The sequence below is a fragment of the Chiloscyllium plagiosum genome, unplaced genomic scaffold (genome assembly GCF_037043375.1).
Source record: "Chiloscyllium plagiosum isolate Xiang-an unplaced genomic scaffold, Cpla_swu_hap1 HiC_scaffold_14, whole genome shotgun sequence".
Lineage (NCBI taxonomy): Eukaryota > Metazoa > Chordata > Chondrichthyes > Orectolobiformes > Hemiscylliidae > Chiloscyllium > Chiloscyllium plagiosum.
This window is the reverse complement of record NW_028270152.1, coordinates 74,458,481-74,471,112: the sequence shown is the minus strand read 5'-3', so window position 1 is coordinate 74,471,112 and position 12,632 is coordinate 74,458,481. Positions and strand designations below refer to the sequence as shown.

General features: G+C 41.6%; 1 protein-coding gene across 1 annotated transcript in view; it reads left to right on the top strand.

Annotated features, from left to right (window-relative positions):
• mst1 (macrophage stimulating 1) overlaps nt 1–6,332 on the top strand; it is an 85,542-nt gene extending 79,210 nt beyond the window's left edge. Inside the window, exons 16-18 of the mRNA XM_043708469.2 lie at nt 3,750–3,856; nt 4,500–4,639; nt 5,457–6,332. Coding sequence (XP_043564404.1) covers nt 3,750–3,856; nt 4,500–4,639; nt 5,457–5,615 — 406 coding nt within the window. The 3' untranslated portion in view covers nt 5,616–6,332. The remainder of the gene's footprint in view (nt 1–3,749; nt 3,857–4,499; nt 4,640–5,456) is intronic.
• The last annotated feature ends 6,300 nt before the right edge of the window (nt 6,333–12,632 follow it).

Below are 12,632 nucleotides of genomic sequence, written 5' to 3'. Positions count from 1 at the left end.
AGGGATGGGTTGTACCTAAACCGAAGGGGAACCAATATCCTCGCAGGGAGATTCACTAGTGCTACTCAGGAAGGTTTAAATTAGAGTGGCAGGGGGTTGGGAACCAGAGCAGCAGGTCAGCAAGTAGAGGGATTGAGAGCAACGTAGATGTCAGGACCAGTAAATCAGCAAGAAAGGACAGGCAGAGACAGGGAAATGAACATCTGGTACTAATGGACTGAAGTATATTTATTTGAACGCCATGAATATTATAGGTAAGGCAGATTAGCTGAGAGTCTGGATCAGAATGTGGAAAAAGATTCTGATCGTCTACCCTATCTATGCATCTCATACTTTTATGGATTTCTATCAAGTCTCCCCTCAACCTCCACCGCGCAAGTGAAAACAACTCAAGTTTTTCTAGCCTCCCCTTATAGCTCATACCCTCTAATCCAGGCAGCATCCTATGATGCTGTGGCCATTACAGAGACTTGGTTGAGAGAGGGACAGAGCTGGCTGCTCAATGTTCCCAGGGTTTCATTGTTTTAGACGTGATGGAGAGGAAGGTGAAAGAGGTGGAGGGGTTGCATTACTAATCAGGGAGAATGTTACATCTGCACTCCGAGAGGACATACTTGACAGCTCATCTACTGAGCCGTCTCCAAGGGTAAGCTCAAAAATAAAATGCAATTACTGTGATAGGATTGAGGAACAAATATGTAGGCAGATTATGGAAAGATGCAATAAAAACAGCTGTCATAATGGGTGACTTTAACTGCCCCAAAATTGACTGGAATTTTGATCAGCAAGAGGCTTAGACAGGGCAGAATTTGTCAGGTGCATCCAACATGGTTTGTTGAAACGGTATGTGCAGAGTCCAACTAGAAGAGGGGCCATACTGAACCTTGTAAGCTAATGAGTCTGGCCTGGAGACTGACCTTTCAGTGGGACAGCAGTTTGGAAAGAGTGATCACAACTCCTTAAGTTTTGAGATAGTATTAGGATGAGCTCGGGAGTGTTAATTGGGAGGAGCTGTTATCAGAGCTGAAAATGTGTTGCTGGAAAAGCGCAGCAGGTCAGGCAGCATCCAGGGAACAGGAGAATCGACGTTTCGGGCATAAGCCCTTCTTCAGGAATGAGAAAAGTTTGTCCAGCAGGCTAAGATAAAAGGTAGGGAGGAGGGACTTGGGGGAGGGGCGTCGGAAATGTGATAGGTGGAAAGAGGTCAAAGTGAGGGTGATAGGTCAGACTGGGGTGGGGGCGGAGAGGTCGGGAAGAAGATTGCAGGTTAGGAAGGCGGTGCTGAATTCGATGGATTAGACTGAGACAAGGTGGGGGGAGGGGAAATGAGGAAACTGGTGAAATCTGAGTTCAGAGCTGTTATCAGGCAAGTCCACATTGAACTTGTGGGAATTGTTTAAAGACCTGCTGATAAGAGTTCAAGATCAGCATGGTCCAGTAAGGAGGAAAAACAAGGATGGCAAGGTCAGGGACCCTTGGATAATGAGGGAAGTTGTGAAGTTTGTCAAAAGAAAAAAGAAGCCTATGTAAGATTTAGGAAGCTAAAATGAGACAGGGCCCATGAGGGAAAAAAAGGAAACAGGAAAATACTCAAGCAGGAAATTAGGTGAACAAAAAGGCACCATGAAATGACCTTGGTAAGTAGGGTTAAAGGGTTAAACCCAAGGCATTCTATAGCCAAGGCATTAAAAACAAGAGGATAACTAGGGAAAAGGTAGAACCAGTCATGGGTAAAGGAGAGAACTTGTGCTGAGAGGCAGAGGATGTCGGTGAGACCTTGAGTTCACCCAGGGAATGAAATGGAGGATCATGAGATTTGTGTAGAGCATGCTAATACACTAGGGCATTTTCAGATCAAGAAGGAAGTGGTGTTAGATCTCTTGAAGAGCATTAAGGTAGTTAAGTCCCCGGGGCCCAATTATATCTATCCCAGGTTACTGAGAGAGGCAAGAGAGGAATTTGCTGGGGCCTTGACCAAGATCTTTGGTCAAGGAGAGGTTTCAGAGGACTGATGAGTAACTAATGTTGTTTCTCCGTTCAAGAAGGGAAATCGGGTTAATCCAGGAAACTACAGACTGGTGAGTCTTATATCAGTGTTTGGGAAGCTATTGGAGAGAATTCTTAGGATTTACACACATGTGGAAATGCATAGCCTAATTAGGGACATTCAACATGGCTTTGTGCAGGGCAGGTCATGTTTTACCAACTTGATTAAATTTTTCAAGGAGGTGATAAAGGTGATGAGGGTGGAACAGTGGGTGTTGTTTACATAGATTTTAGGAAGGTTTTTGACATTGTAGGCTCATCTAGAAGATTAAAATGCATGGAGTCCATGGTGACTTGGCCACGTGAATTCAGAGTCAGCTTGCCCATAGAAGGTAGAGGGTAGTGGTAGAAGGGTGTGTTTTAGGTTGGAGGTCTGTGACTAATGGTGTTCTGCAGGGATCGGTACTGGGACCTCTTCTGTTTGTGATATATGTAAATGGCTTAGATGAAAATGTAAACGAGTGGATTAGTAAGTTTGCAGATGATAAAGATCAGTGGAGTTTTGGATAGTGTAGAAGGTTGTCAAAGGATACAGCAGGATATAGATCGGCTGCTGATATGGGCAGAGAATGGCAGATGGAGTTTAATCCAAGTAAGTGTGAGGTGCTACACTTTGGGAGATCAAATGTTAAGAAAAAGTATACAGTTAATGGCAGGACTTTGAACAGCATTGATGTACAGAAGGATCTTGGGGATCAAGTCCATAGCTCCCTGAAAGTGGCCAAGCAAGTAGATACGGTAGTAAAGAAGGCATATGGTATGCTTGTTTTTATTGGTCAGGGAGTTGAGTACAAGAGTCAGGATGTCATATTGCAGCTTTTTATAAGACTTTGGTTAGGCCACACCTCGAGTATTGCGTTCAGTTCTGGTCGCCATGTTATAGGAAAGATGTGGAGGCTTTGGAGAGGATGTAGAAAAGGTTTACCAGGATGCTGCCTGGATTAGAGGGTATGAGCTATAAGGGGAGGCTAGAAAAACTTGAGTTGTTTTCACTTGGGCGGTGGAGGTTGAGGGGAGACTTGATAGAAATCCATAAAAGTATGAGATGCATAGATAGGGTAGACTGTCAGAATCTTTTTCCCAGAGTTGAAATATCTAATACTAGGGGGTATGCATTAAAGTTGAGAGGGGGAGAGTTCAAAGATGTGAGGGGCAAGTTTTTATGCACAGAGAGTGGTAGGAGTGTCAAACACACTGCTGGGGTGGTGTGTGAGGAAGATATGATAAGGGCATTTAAGGGACTTTTTAATAAATATGTAAGGAATGGAGGGACATGTAGGGAGGGATCAAGGGTAGGCACAAGGGATTAGTTTCATTTGGTATCATGATCAGCACAAAATTGTGGGCTGAAAGGCCTGTTTCTGTGTTGTACCGTTATATGTTCTAATGTGGCAGCCAGTTTGTACGCAGCAGGCTCTCAAAACCGGCAGTGTGATGATGATTTGGCATCTTTGATATGGTTGGAAGGGTAAGTATTGGCCATGGCATCAGGGAAAACCTCTCTGCTCTACCTTGACTAGTCAGATGGGATATTTTACGTCCACCTGAGAGAGCCAGAACCTTGATTTAACATCTCGTCTGTTTCCGTTTGTGCAACACTGCTTCACTACTTACCGGACATCAGCCTAGATTATGTGTTCAAGTCTTCCCAGTCAACACGAGATACCTTGCGCTGATCTCTGTTTCTTTTCTCACCCGTACAGACCTGCCACCTTGAACAGTCGGGTTGCTCTGATCTGTCTACCCCCTCAGGGTTATATCGTTCCTGAAGGGACTAGCTGTGAGATAGCGGGTTGGGGAGAGACCCAAGGTAAGGACATCCACCAGGAATTTGGTAACAGCTCAATGACACTACCATGGACCATACTTTACATGGAACAATCATTGTGGTCTGATCCAGTTATGCAGTAGGATGAAAACAAGCTGCCTTGGTCATATTACTATTTGGGGAGTGACAGTTTCATTGTTGGTGATGATGTTCACAAACTGAAACTCTAACCAATGCTTTCACCTTTTGGTGTAGCACAAATAGCATGAAGCAAAGGTGAATTAAGTTCGATTAATTACAGTTGGCACGGTGCTACACCCTAATTACCCTCTGTGTCCTGAGCAAAGCTGGTGTTCTCCATAGTGCAGTACTTCCAGGATGTGAATCTCTAGTTTTGGAATGGTTTGTACAAAGTTATTTGGACAAAGCAAGAAATAAGAGAAAGCCACCTGATGCATTGAATGCTAGAAGGGTAATACTGGGGTTCTCTGGTTTGTCCAGGGACTTAGGAGACAAAACGTCGTCCTGCATGTCAGGCCAGAAAGAGTAGATGATTGAGACAGTCACTAGATGCTTGCTGGATATTACCATTGCGTTATTCTATCAGAGCCTATTGAACCCAGGCCCTGTGTTGGTTCTTTGATAATTTCTTTGTCTGTCCTAATTTCTTCCTCTTGATGTGTAGGTACGGGCCGTGATGATGTCCTGAATATCCTGGTGATGCCAGTGATAAGTAACAATGTATGTAATCGGTACTACAGAGGTCGCCTGGCTGAGACAGAGATCTGTGCTGGGACAGTTCTGCGGGGATTTGGAGCATGTGAGGTAAGAAACAAGAACAGGAGCAAATGGTTGTGACCAGTAACAGCAGATGGAGGATTCTAGTCAGCAGAACGGTGGCTCAGTGGATTAGCACCGCTGCCTCACAGCACCAGGGTCCCAGGTTCAATTCCAGCCTTGGGTGACTGTCTGTGTGGAGTTTGCACATTCTCCCGGTGTCTGCATGGGTTTCCTCCCATAGTCTAAAGATGTGCGGGTTAGGTGGATTGGTCGTGCTAAATTCCCCCTAGTGTTAGGTGCATTAGCCAGAGGGAAGTGGGACTGAGTGGGTTACTCTTCGGACCGTCGGTGTGGACTTGTTGGGCTGAAGGGTCTGTTTCCACACTGTAAGGAATCTAACCTAATCAGAACAGCTGGAGTAGGAATCAAGCCACACAGAAAATCTTGCTTTGATATTTGGATTTGGGACATTTGGTCAGCAGAGTTAACAGGTTGCACTGCAATAGCCACCAGTACCTTATTATGTAAGGGCTCCATGATGCGTGAAATGATGGTGTAGGGGGAGCTTCATTCTGTGTTCAAACTACCTTCACCTGAACAAGGAGTGTTGGTAGAGCTTTGAATAGAGGCACTGTTACTTAGACTGAACTAACTGAATCTGGAAGCTTGTTGTTTCTCATCAACATATTCAGAGTTATTATGATACACCTCTGGAGCAGGTGGGACTTGAACTCTTGGTTGAGAGGTAGGGACACGATCAGTACACTACTAGAGATGAATGATATCCAAAGTTGGACAACTGCAACAACTGTTATTACACTTGTGTTCCCAGGAAACTTAAACAGTTTCTTGTGTCTTTCAGCGGGATTATGGTGGGCCTCTTGCTTGCTTTACCCACAGCTGCTGGGTGCTTGAGGGAGTCATCATTCCAAGGCGTGGATGTGGCCGACCGAATCACCCTGGCATCTTTGTCCGAGTTGCAATGTACGTGGACTGGATTAAAAAAGTCATAGAACTCTAGGCGCCAGCCTTTCAGTGGGAGATTCAGCATCTGTGATACAAATATTTCCAAACACCCAGCCCCGTTAACTTTGTAACATCATTTTTCCATGGCTTTCAGAATAATCACCTTTAAACAATTAGCAGTGTAAAACTAACAGCGGTTTACTTATTACACGTGGGAGGATTTGTTATTTCGTGAAACCAATGGGTCAATGAAGTTATTTTTGGGGAGATTTACTAATTAATGGTGTGATTTATCAATCATCTTTGAGAGACTTCACTGCAGTAATGAATCAATTATGTCTGGGATACAATTTAATTAAAATGCAACTTTCACTCAGCACTGTTTTGAGTGTTTGGCATTAATTTAAAATCTGATATCTGGAATGACTCTTCTGACACAGTATTTAACTGTGCTACATTAAAGAGCTCTTTTGGCACTTCTTTCATGACAAAATATTGCTGACATTTAATTCCGTTTAACCTGCCTGTCGTCTCATGTATATAGTCATGATACAGTCAATGCATTGTATACATAAATGTCATTATCAGAGTGTTGTACTTTTTACCATGTTGCATTTTCTATAGAGTTTCAGAGCATCTTGATAAATCTAATTTTCAAACCTGTCACATTGATGTTGGGCAATGACACAATGATTTCGGTAGAATTTTTATTTGTATAGATGTGATAACCAATGATCACTTACCTCTAAAATAAATATTGAATTATGTTCCATTTCTTAGTTACTTGAATTTTAAAAAATCTTTCTTGGGATGTGTGTGTCACTGTTAAGACCAGCTTTTGTTCACCACCCCTAACCCCTAAGTGTTTGAAACTGGACTGTTTCAAATGTTTAACATCTGTGAATGCAGTGTTGAAGAGTGTGGTGCTGGAAAAGCACAGCCAGTCAGGCAGCATCCGAGGAGCAGGAGCATCTGTGTATGCAGTCACATGTAAGCCAAGCTGGGTAAGAATGACAAATTTCTCTCCCTTGATGACATTAATGAATCAAATTGGTTGTTACAACCTTCACTGATTAGTTACATAATGACCATCCTTGTGACTGGCTTTTAATTTCAGAAGTAATAATTAAATTTAGAGTCAAACAGATGTACAGCATGGAAACAGACCCTTCGGTCCAACCTGTCCATGCCGACCAAATATCCCAACCCAATCTAGTCCCACCTGTCAGCACCCGGCCCATATCCCTCCAAACCCTTCCTATTCATATACCCATCCAAATTCCTCTTAAATGTTGCAATTGTACCAGCCTCCACCACATCCTCTGACAGCTCATTCCATACATGTACCACCCTCTGTGTGAAAAAGTTGCCCCTTAGGTCTCTTTTATATCTTTCCCCTCTCGCCCTAAACCTATGCCTTCTAGTTCTGGACTCCCCGACCTAGGGAAAAGACTTTGCCTATTTACCCTATCCATGCCCCTCATAATTTTGTAAACCTCTATAAGATCACCCCTCAGCCTTTGACGCTCCAGGGAAAACAGCTCCAGCCTGTTCAGCCTCTCCCTGTAGCTCAAATCCTCCAACCCTGGCAACATCCTTGTAAATCTTTTCTGAACCCTTTCAAGTTTCACAACATTCAATTTAAATTCCCTCAGCTGCTAGTGGGATTTTAACTTGCATTCTCAGGCTGGGTCTCTATCCAGTGACAATGCCACTTTACTCCCTTGAAATGTCCTTGACTAATTCACTTTGTGAAATAATATTAATGATAGTCAGTACACTTTGCATTGCTCCTGGCACAATAGAAATGTAATCCAACGATCATGCTGGTAATTACAATCTGCTTTTTGCCGCTCAGCCAATTGTGGATCCAGTTTGCCAAATTTCTTTGGATTTTGTGGGCTCATACCTTTGCTAGTAGTCTCCTATTTGGGACCTTATCAAAAGCCTTGCTGAAGTCTAAGTAGCCAACATCAAAAGCATTACCTTCATCTTCACATCCGGTCGCCTCTTCGAAAAATTCAATTAGTTTGGTCAGGCATTACCTCTCCTCAACAAAATCATGCTGACTGTTCTTGACTAATCCAAGTTCTTCAACTTTGTGGTCTTGAGCATCAATGTGTAGATGTAGAAGAAGAATATCTTAGTTTTTGTGTGGGTTGGGTAATATGTTCACAGTTTCAGTTGTAACCATCCTGAGACATGGCTTATATCTGACTTGAAAGTCACATCCTTTCAGATCATTGACTGTTTCCGTTGCATCAGGGATGGATATGTTTTGAATCTCAGGAATTATGTTGTCCATAGATGCAGATAGTCCTGCTACTGTTGGATCATTGGTACCAAGCAGAATATATTAGGAAGCCAAGATGAACTTGTGTATTAGTACTGCAATGTGATGCTCCAGTGCAGGGAATTAATGATCTGTTATATTAGATTAGATTAGATTACATTACATTACATTACATTACAGTGTGGAAACAGGCCCTTCGGCCCAACAAGTCCACACCGACCCGCCGAAGCGCAACCCACCCATACCCCTACATTTACCCCTTACCTAACACTACGGGCAATTTAGCATGGCCAATTCACCTGACCTGCACATCTTTGGACTGTGGGAGGAAACCGGAGCACCCGGAGGAAACCCACACAGACACGGGGAGAACGTGCAAACTCCACACAGTCAGTCGCCTTAGTGCTGTGTGATGGTCTCTTGTAGGTTGTACCGTGCACACTATTTGCTGTGGTGCATTTCTTTTAGGATTCATCATGATAATATGTTGGTTTGAGCTCCGATGTTGACCTTAGCTTTTCTTTTGTTGTCTTGCTTTTGATGTCAGTCGTTATAAAGGCTTCTGATCGCCTAACACCATTGACATGATGTGTGAGATTAACAATATGGAAAACTTGGCCTTTGTGTAAAATTTCCCTTTCATTTGGATGACTCTGAACAATTGATGTGTTTGCATTCAAGCACTTCTGAATAGTTGCCTTGTTCATAATGTGGTATTGTAACATCTTGTTGGTCAATTGTGTTTGTGCAGTAGAGTCTGGCCTGGCCTTTGATACCAGAATTCCTGCCTGAGCATACTAAACATATACATACTATACAGATATGTGTTACATACTATACAGATATCAAGAAAAGTTGCACAGCTTTTGGGTGGATGTGACAAATAGCATTTGTATAGATTTTGTTGGTTTGGCGTACTCTGCTAACCGTAGCAATAGTGTTAGCTGCAAGCAATTTGTTGTTGATTAGTCACAATGACTTCATACTTGCATCCATCCTAAGATCAATGGCACATCTCATTATCTTGTCCAAAAGACCCTTCCCAAAGACTTTAGATGGCTTAGTGGGGATGTCCAACTCCATATGTTTCTGTGACATTACATTTGTGGAAAAATCACATTCTTGCGCATTGCTCCATATCTTCTTAAAAACGGATCAATAAAATCTTGGGGTTCCTGACTATATGACAATCTGTTAATCCTGAAGTTAATTCTTATCTTGAACTGGTCTTTGAGAACTTTTCAAATCTTTTCTGGGTCTTTATGATCATTCATGTAAAGGTTGGATATATTAATTCTACAATGTCCCTCCTTGCCAATTGACAAGCAAGACTTGAAGAGGTCTTTTCTCATGATCATCTATAGCTGATCTGCAGAAAGAATTGCATATATTGTTTGAACAGTTGTAATTTAGTGAGGGGGTCACTGGATGCCCAATAAGGTTTCTGCTAGTCATGATTCTATCTTAAAAACATTGGTCTACATGTCCTTAAGCTATATACCCCTGACTTTGTGTCAGGTTAAGTTTAAAATTATTCTTTCTTTAATAACAAAGACTCTGCAGTTGATGTTAAGAGACAAACTGTTACTAATGTGCCAGAAACAGAGTGTTTTCACCTTCCAGCTTTTTGCATTGTACCGCATTACCTTTGTGTTCCAGCTCAAATGTGTACTTCAACTTTTTAAGTTTGAAAGAATATAATCTTAGACATTTCTTCCATATTGAAAGAATTTACATTCTAATCAAAAAGCTATTTGCTGTTTTCTTGGTTAATTGTCCTATCTACAGATCTGTTTTCACGAAAACTGGTGCTGCATAACGGTGATGATTTTTCAAATTCATTGTTCTCCAAAGCCTTTATCCAATTGATCTTCATTTAGTTTTCCAAATATCTGCCAACAAAATATTAGAGTAATTCATCAATGGCAATTGCTGCTACTATGGTATGTGATTGTCTACAATACAGGAATGCCTGATGAAGGGCTCATGCTCGAAACATCGATTCCCCTGCTCCTCAGATGCTGCTTGACTGGCTGTGCTTTTCCAGTATCACAGTCTTCGACTCTAATCTCCAGCATCTGCAGTCCTCACATTCTCCTCCTATAGGGTTTTACTTGATATGCAGTGCTGTATTATCTCCCAATAACATAAGATATCGAAGGTGGAAATCATGACATTGAAGAATTAGACATTTATTGCAAAAAACTAAAAGATTTTTGCCACTTATGATATAAAGGATGGTTACTGGCAAGACAAATATGCAATTGAAGATACTGAAGTCAAGTCATCTGATCATTTATTGACAGTGAATGGATTACCCCACTGATAAAGTGGGTGCTGTAGCAGAGATGTATTGAGCAAAAGTTGTTAAAGTGGTACAACAAATTGTTCAATCTGTTAACTATTTATAGAGTCATACAGTCATAGAGATGTACAGCATGGAATCAGACCCTTCGGTCCAACCCGTCCATGCCAACCAGATATCCCAACCCAATCTAGTCCCACCTGCCAACACCCGGCGGCTAATTGTCAACAGAGTAAGAATCTCCAGTGCAAACTCACTGCTAAGGATTTGCAATGGCATTAGGACACAGAGCAAGAAGCAGATTTCATTAGAATCAAAAATCCAATGAAGGCAATGTTTATGCTGAGGTACTAGGATGTCAACAAGGAATTCACCTCACAGAATAATGCCAGATAGATGGACTTGAAGCAACCCTTATGCAGCAAGGTCAGTCAGTTGTAATTGTACCTAGGACATTAACACAGTTTGAGGAAGAGAGCTGGACTATTGTATTTGCTTTTAAGAATTTGAAACCTGTTTGAGATTGAGAAAGTGACAAAGGTCTGATCATAAATCACTTTAAAGCATCTTTCTCAAACTGCTTCTATCTGCTCCGAACCATTTGCAAAGAATGTGATTTTATTTGCAAAGGTGTAATTTGAAAATGATATACAAGCAAAGGAAATAGATGTACATTGCTAACACGCTGTTGAGTGCAGCATTCCCTATGAAGAAATTAGAGGATTTTAAGACCACATGTGAAATATTTGAGATTCAATGCAAAATAACAACTTAGCTTTTTCTGAAACTCAACAACCCAGCAATACCAATAAATCTGAAAGGTGTATCAATCAAACTATGCAACAAGATAGGACTCTGCAAGTTTTACAGGATGAAATGGTGACATAAAACCATTGGGAATAACTTGCTTTGAGAGAGTGTTGGCCATTAAGAAATGAATTAATAGCCCAAGATGACATGTTGTATGAAAGAAAGAGAATCATTATCCTGAAGACAGATAGTGAAGCACACCTATGCAAAACATCAATGAATCAGTCTAGTCTGAGGAAGGCAAGAGAAGTGGCTCGACTGGCTGAATGTGATCATTCATATTATGTTCATATCAGGCAGCATGGTGCTTGTAACAAGTACCAAAATAAGGAAGCTAAAAATACCTGAATGACACCAAGACAGGCCATGGATGGAGCTTGAATCGGATCTCTTGACTCTTTCAGGAACTGATTATCTATCACTATCAGTTGTTATTCTGACCACTGGGAGTTAACCAACAAACATCAATAAATATCAGTGAAGATCACAGAATGCCTTAAAACACATTTCAAACATTACATCTTTCTAGACATTGTAATAGGCACCACTGGCTCTCAGTTTGTGAATGCATAATGTACTATTGTCGAGTTTGAGTATGACACAAAAATAAGTGCTAAGGCAAATGGTAAGATGACATAAAGAGTTAGCAGATGGATATAGACAGGTGAATCAAGTGAGCAAAGCTTGGCAGATTGAATATAGGGTGGGAAAATGTAAGGTCAGGCACTTTGGCAGGAAGGAGAGAGGAGCTTATTATTATTTAAACAGACTACAGAGAGCTTTGGGAATCCTCATCTGTGAATCTCAAAAAGCTAGCATCTAACTTCAGCAGGTAATAGGGAAGACACGTGGATTGTTTATTACAAAGGGAATGAAGTCGACTATAAAAATAGGAAGATTTTGCTAAAACTACACAAGGCTCTAGTTAGACCGCAGCTGGAATATTGCGAATAATATTTTTTAGGCCCTTTATCTAAGGAAAAATATACTGACGTAGCAGGCAGTCCAGATTCAGTGGGTTGATACTGGATATGGAGGGATTGTCTTATGAGAAGAGGTTGAATAGATTAGGTCTGTACTCATTGGAGTTTGGAAGAATGAAAGAAGACCTTATTGAAAGACCTTATTGACGATTCTCAGGGGACTTGATGGGGTAGTTGTGGGGAGGTTATTTCCCCTTGTGGAAGAGTCTCAAATCAGAGGGCATAATCTCAGAATAAGGGGTTGCACATTTAAGATAGAGAATCAAAGGAATTTCTTCTCTTGGAGGATTGCGAATCTGTGGAATTCTTCACTACAGGAGTTAATGAGGATGTGTCATTAGCTATATTCAAGGCTGTGATAGACAGACTTTTAAACACTAAGTGAACAGGGAAAAGGCAGGAAAATTGAGTTTATCATTATCAGATCAGCCAGGATTTCACTGGATTGGGTGGAGCAGAGTCACTACGCTGAACGGTCTACTTCTGCTTTTATGCCCTATGGTTTTATAAGCTGACCTCATGCTCAGCCATTTCTTGATATGGAGCAAACTGAAGTGGCTATCGTGTGAGAATCTCAGGAGGAGGCTGAGAAGGATCATCCACTTGCAACTTCTGACTGATGTTGATTGCAAACCATCTCAAGGTAAATTCCTGTTCAACTGCACTATTATTGCAGATTGT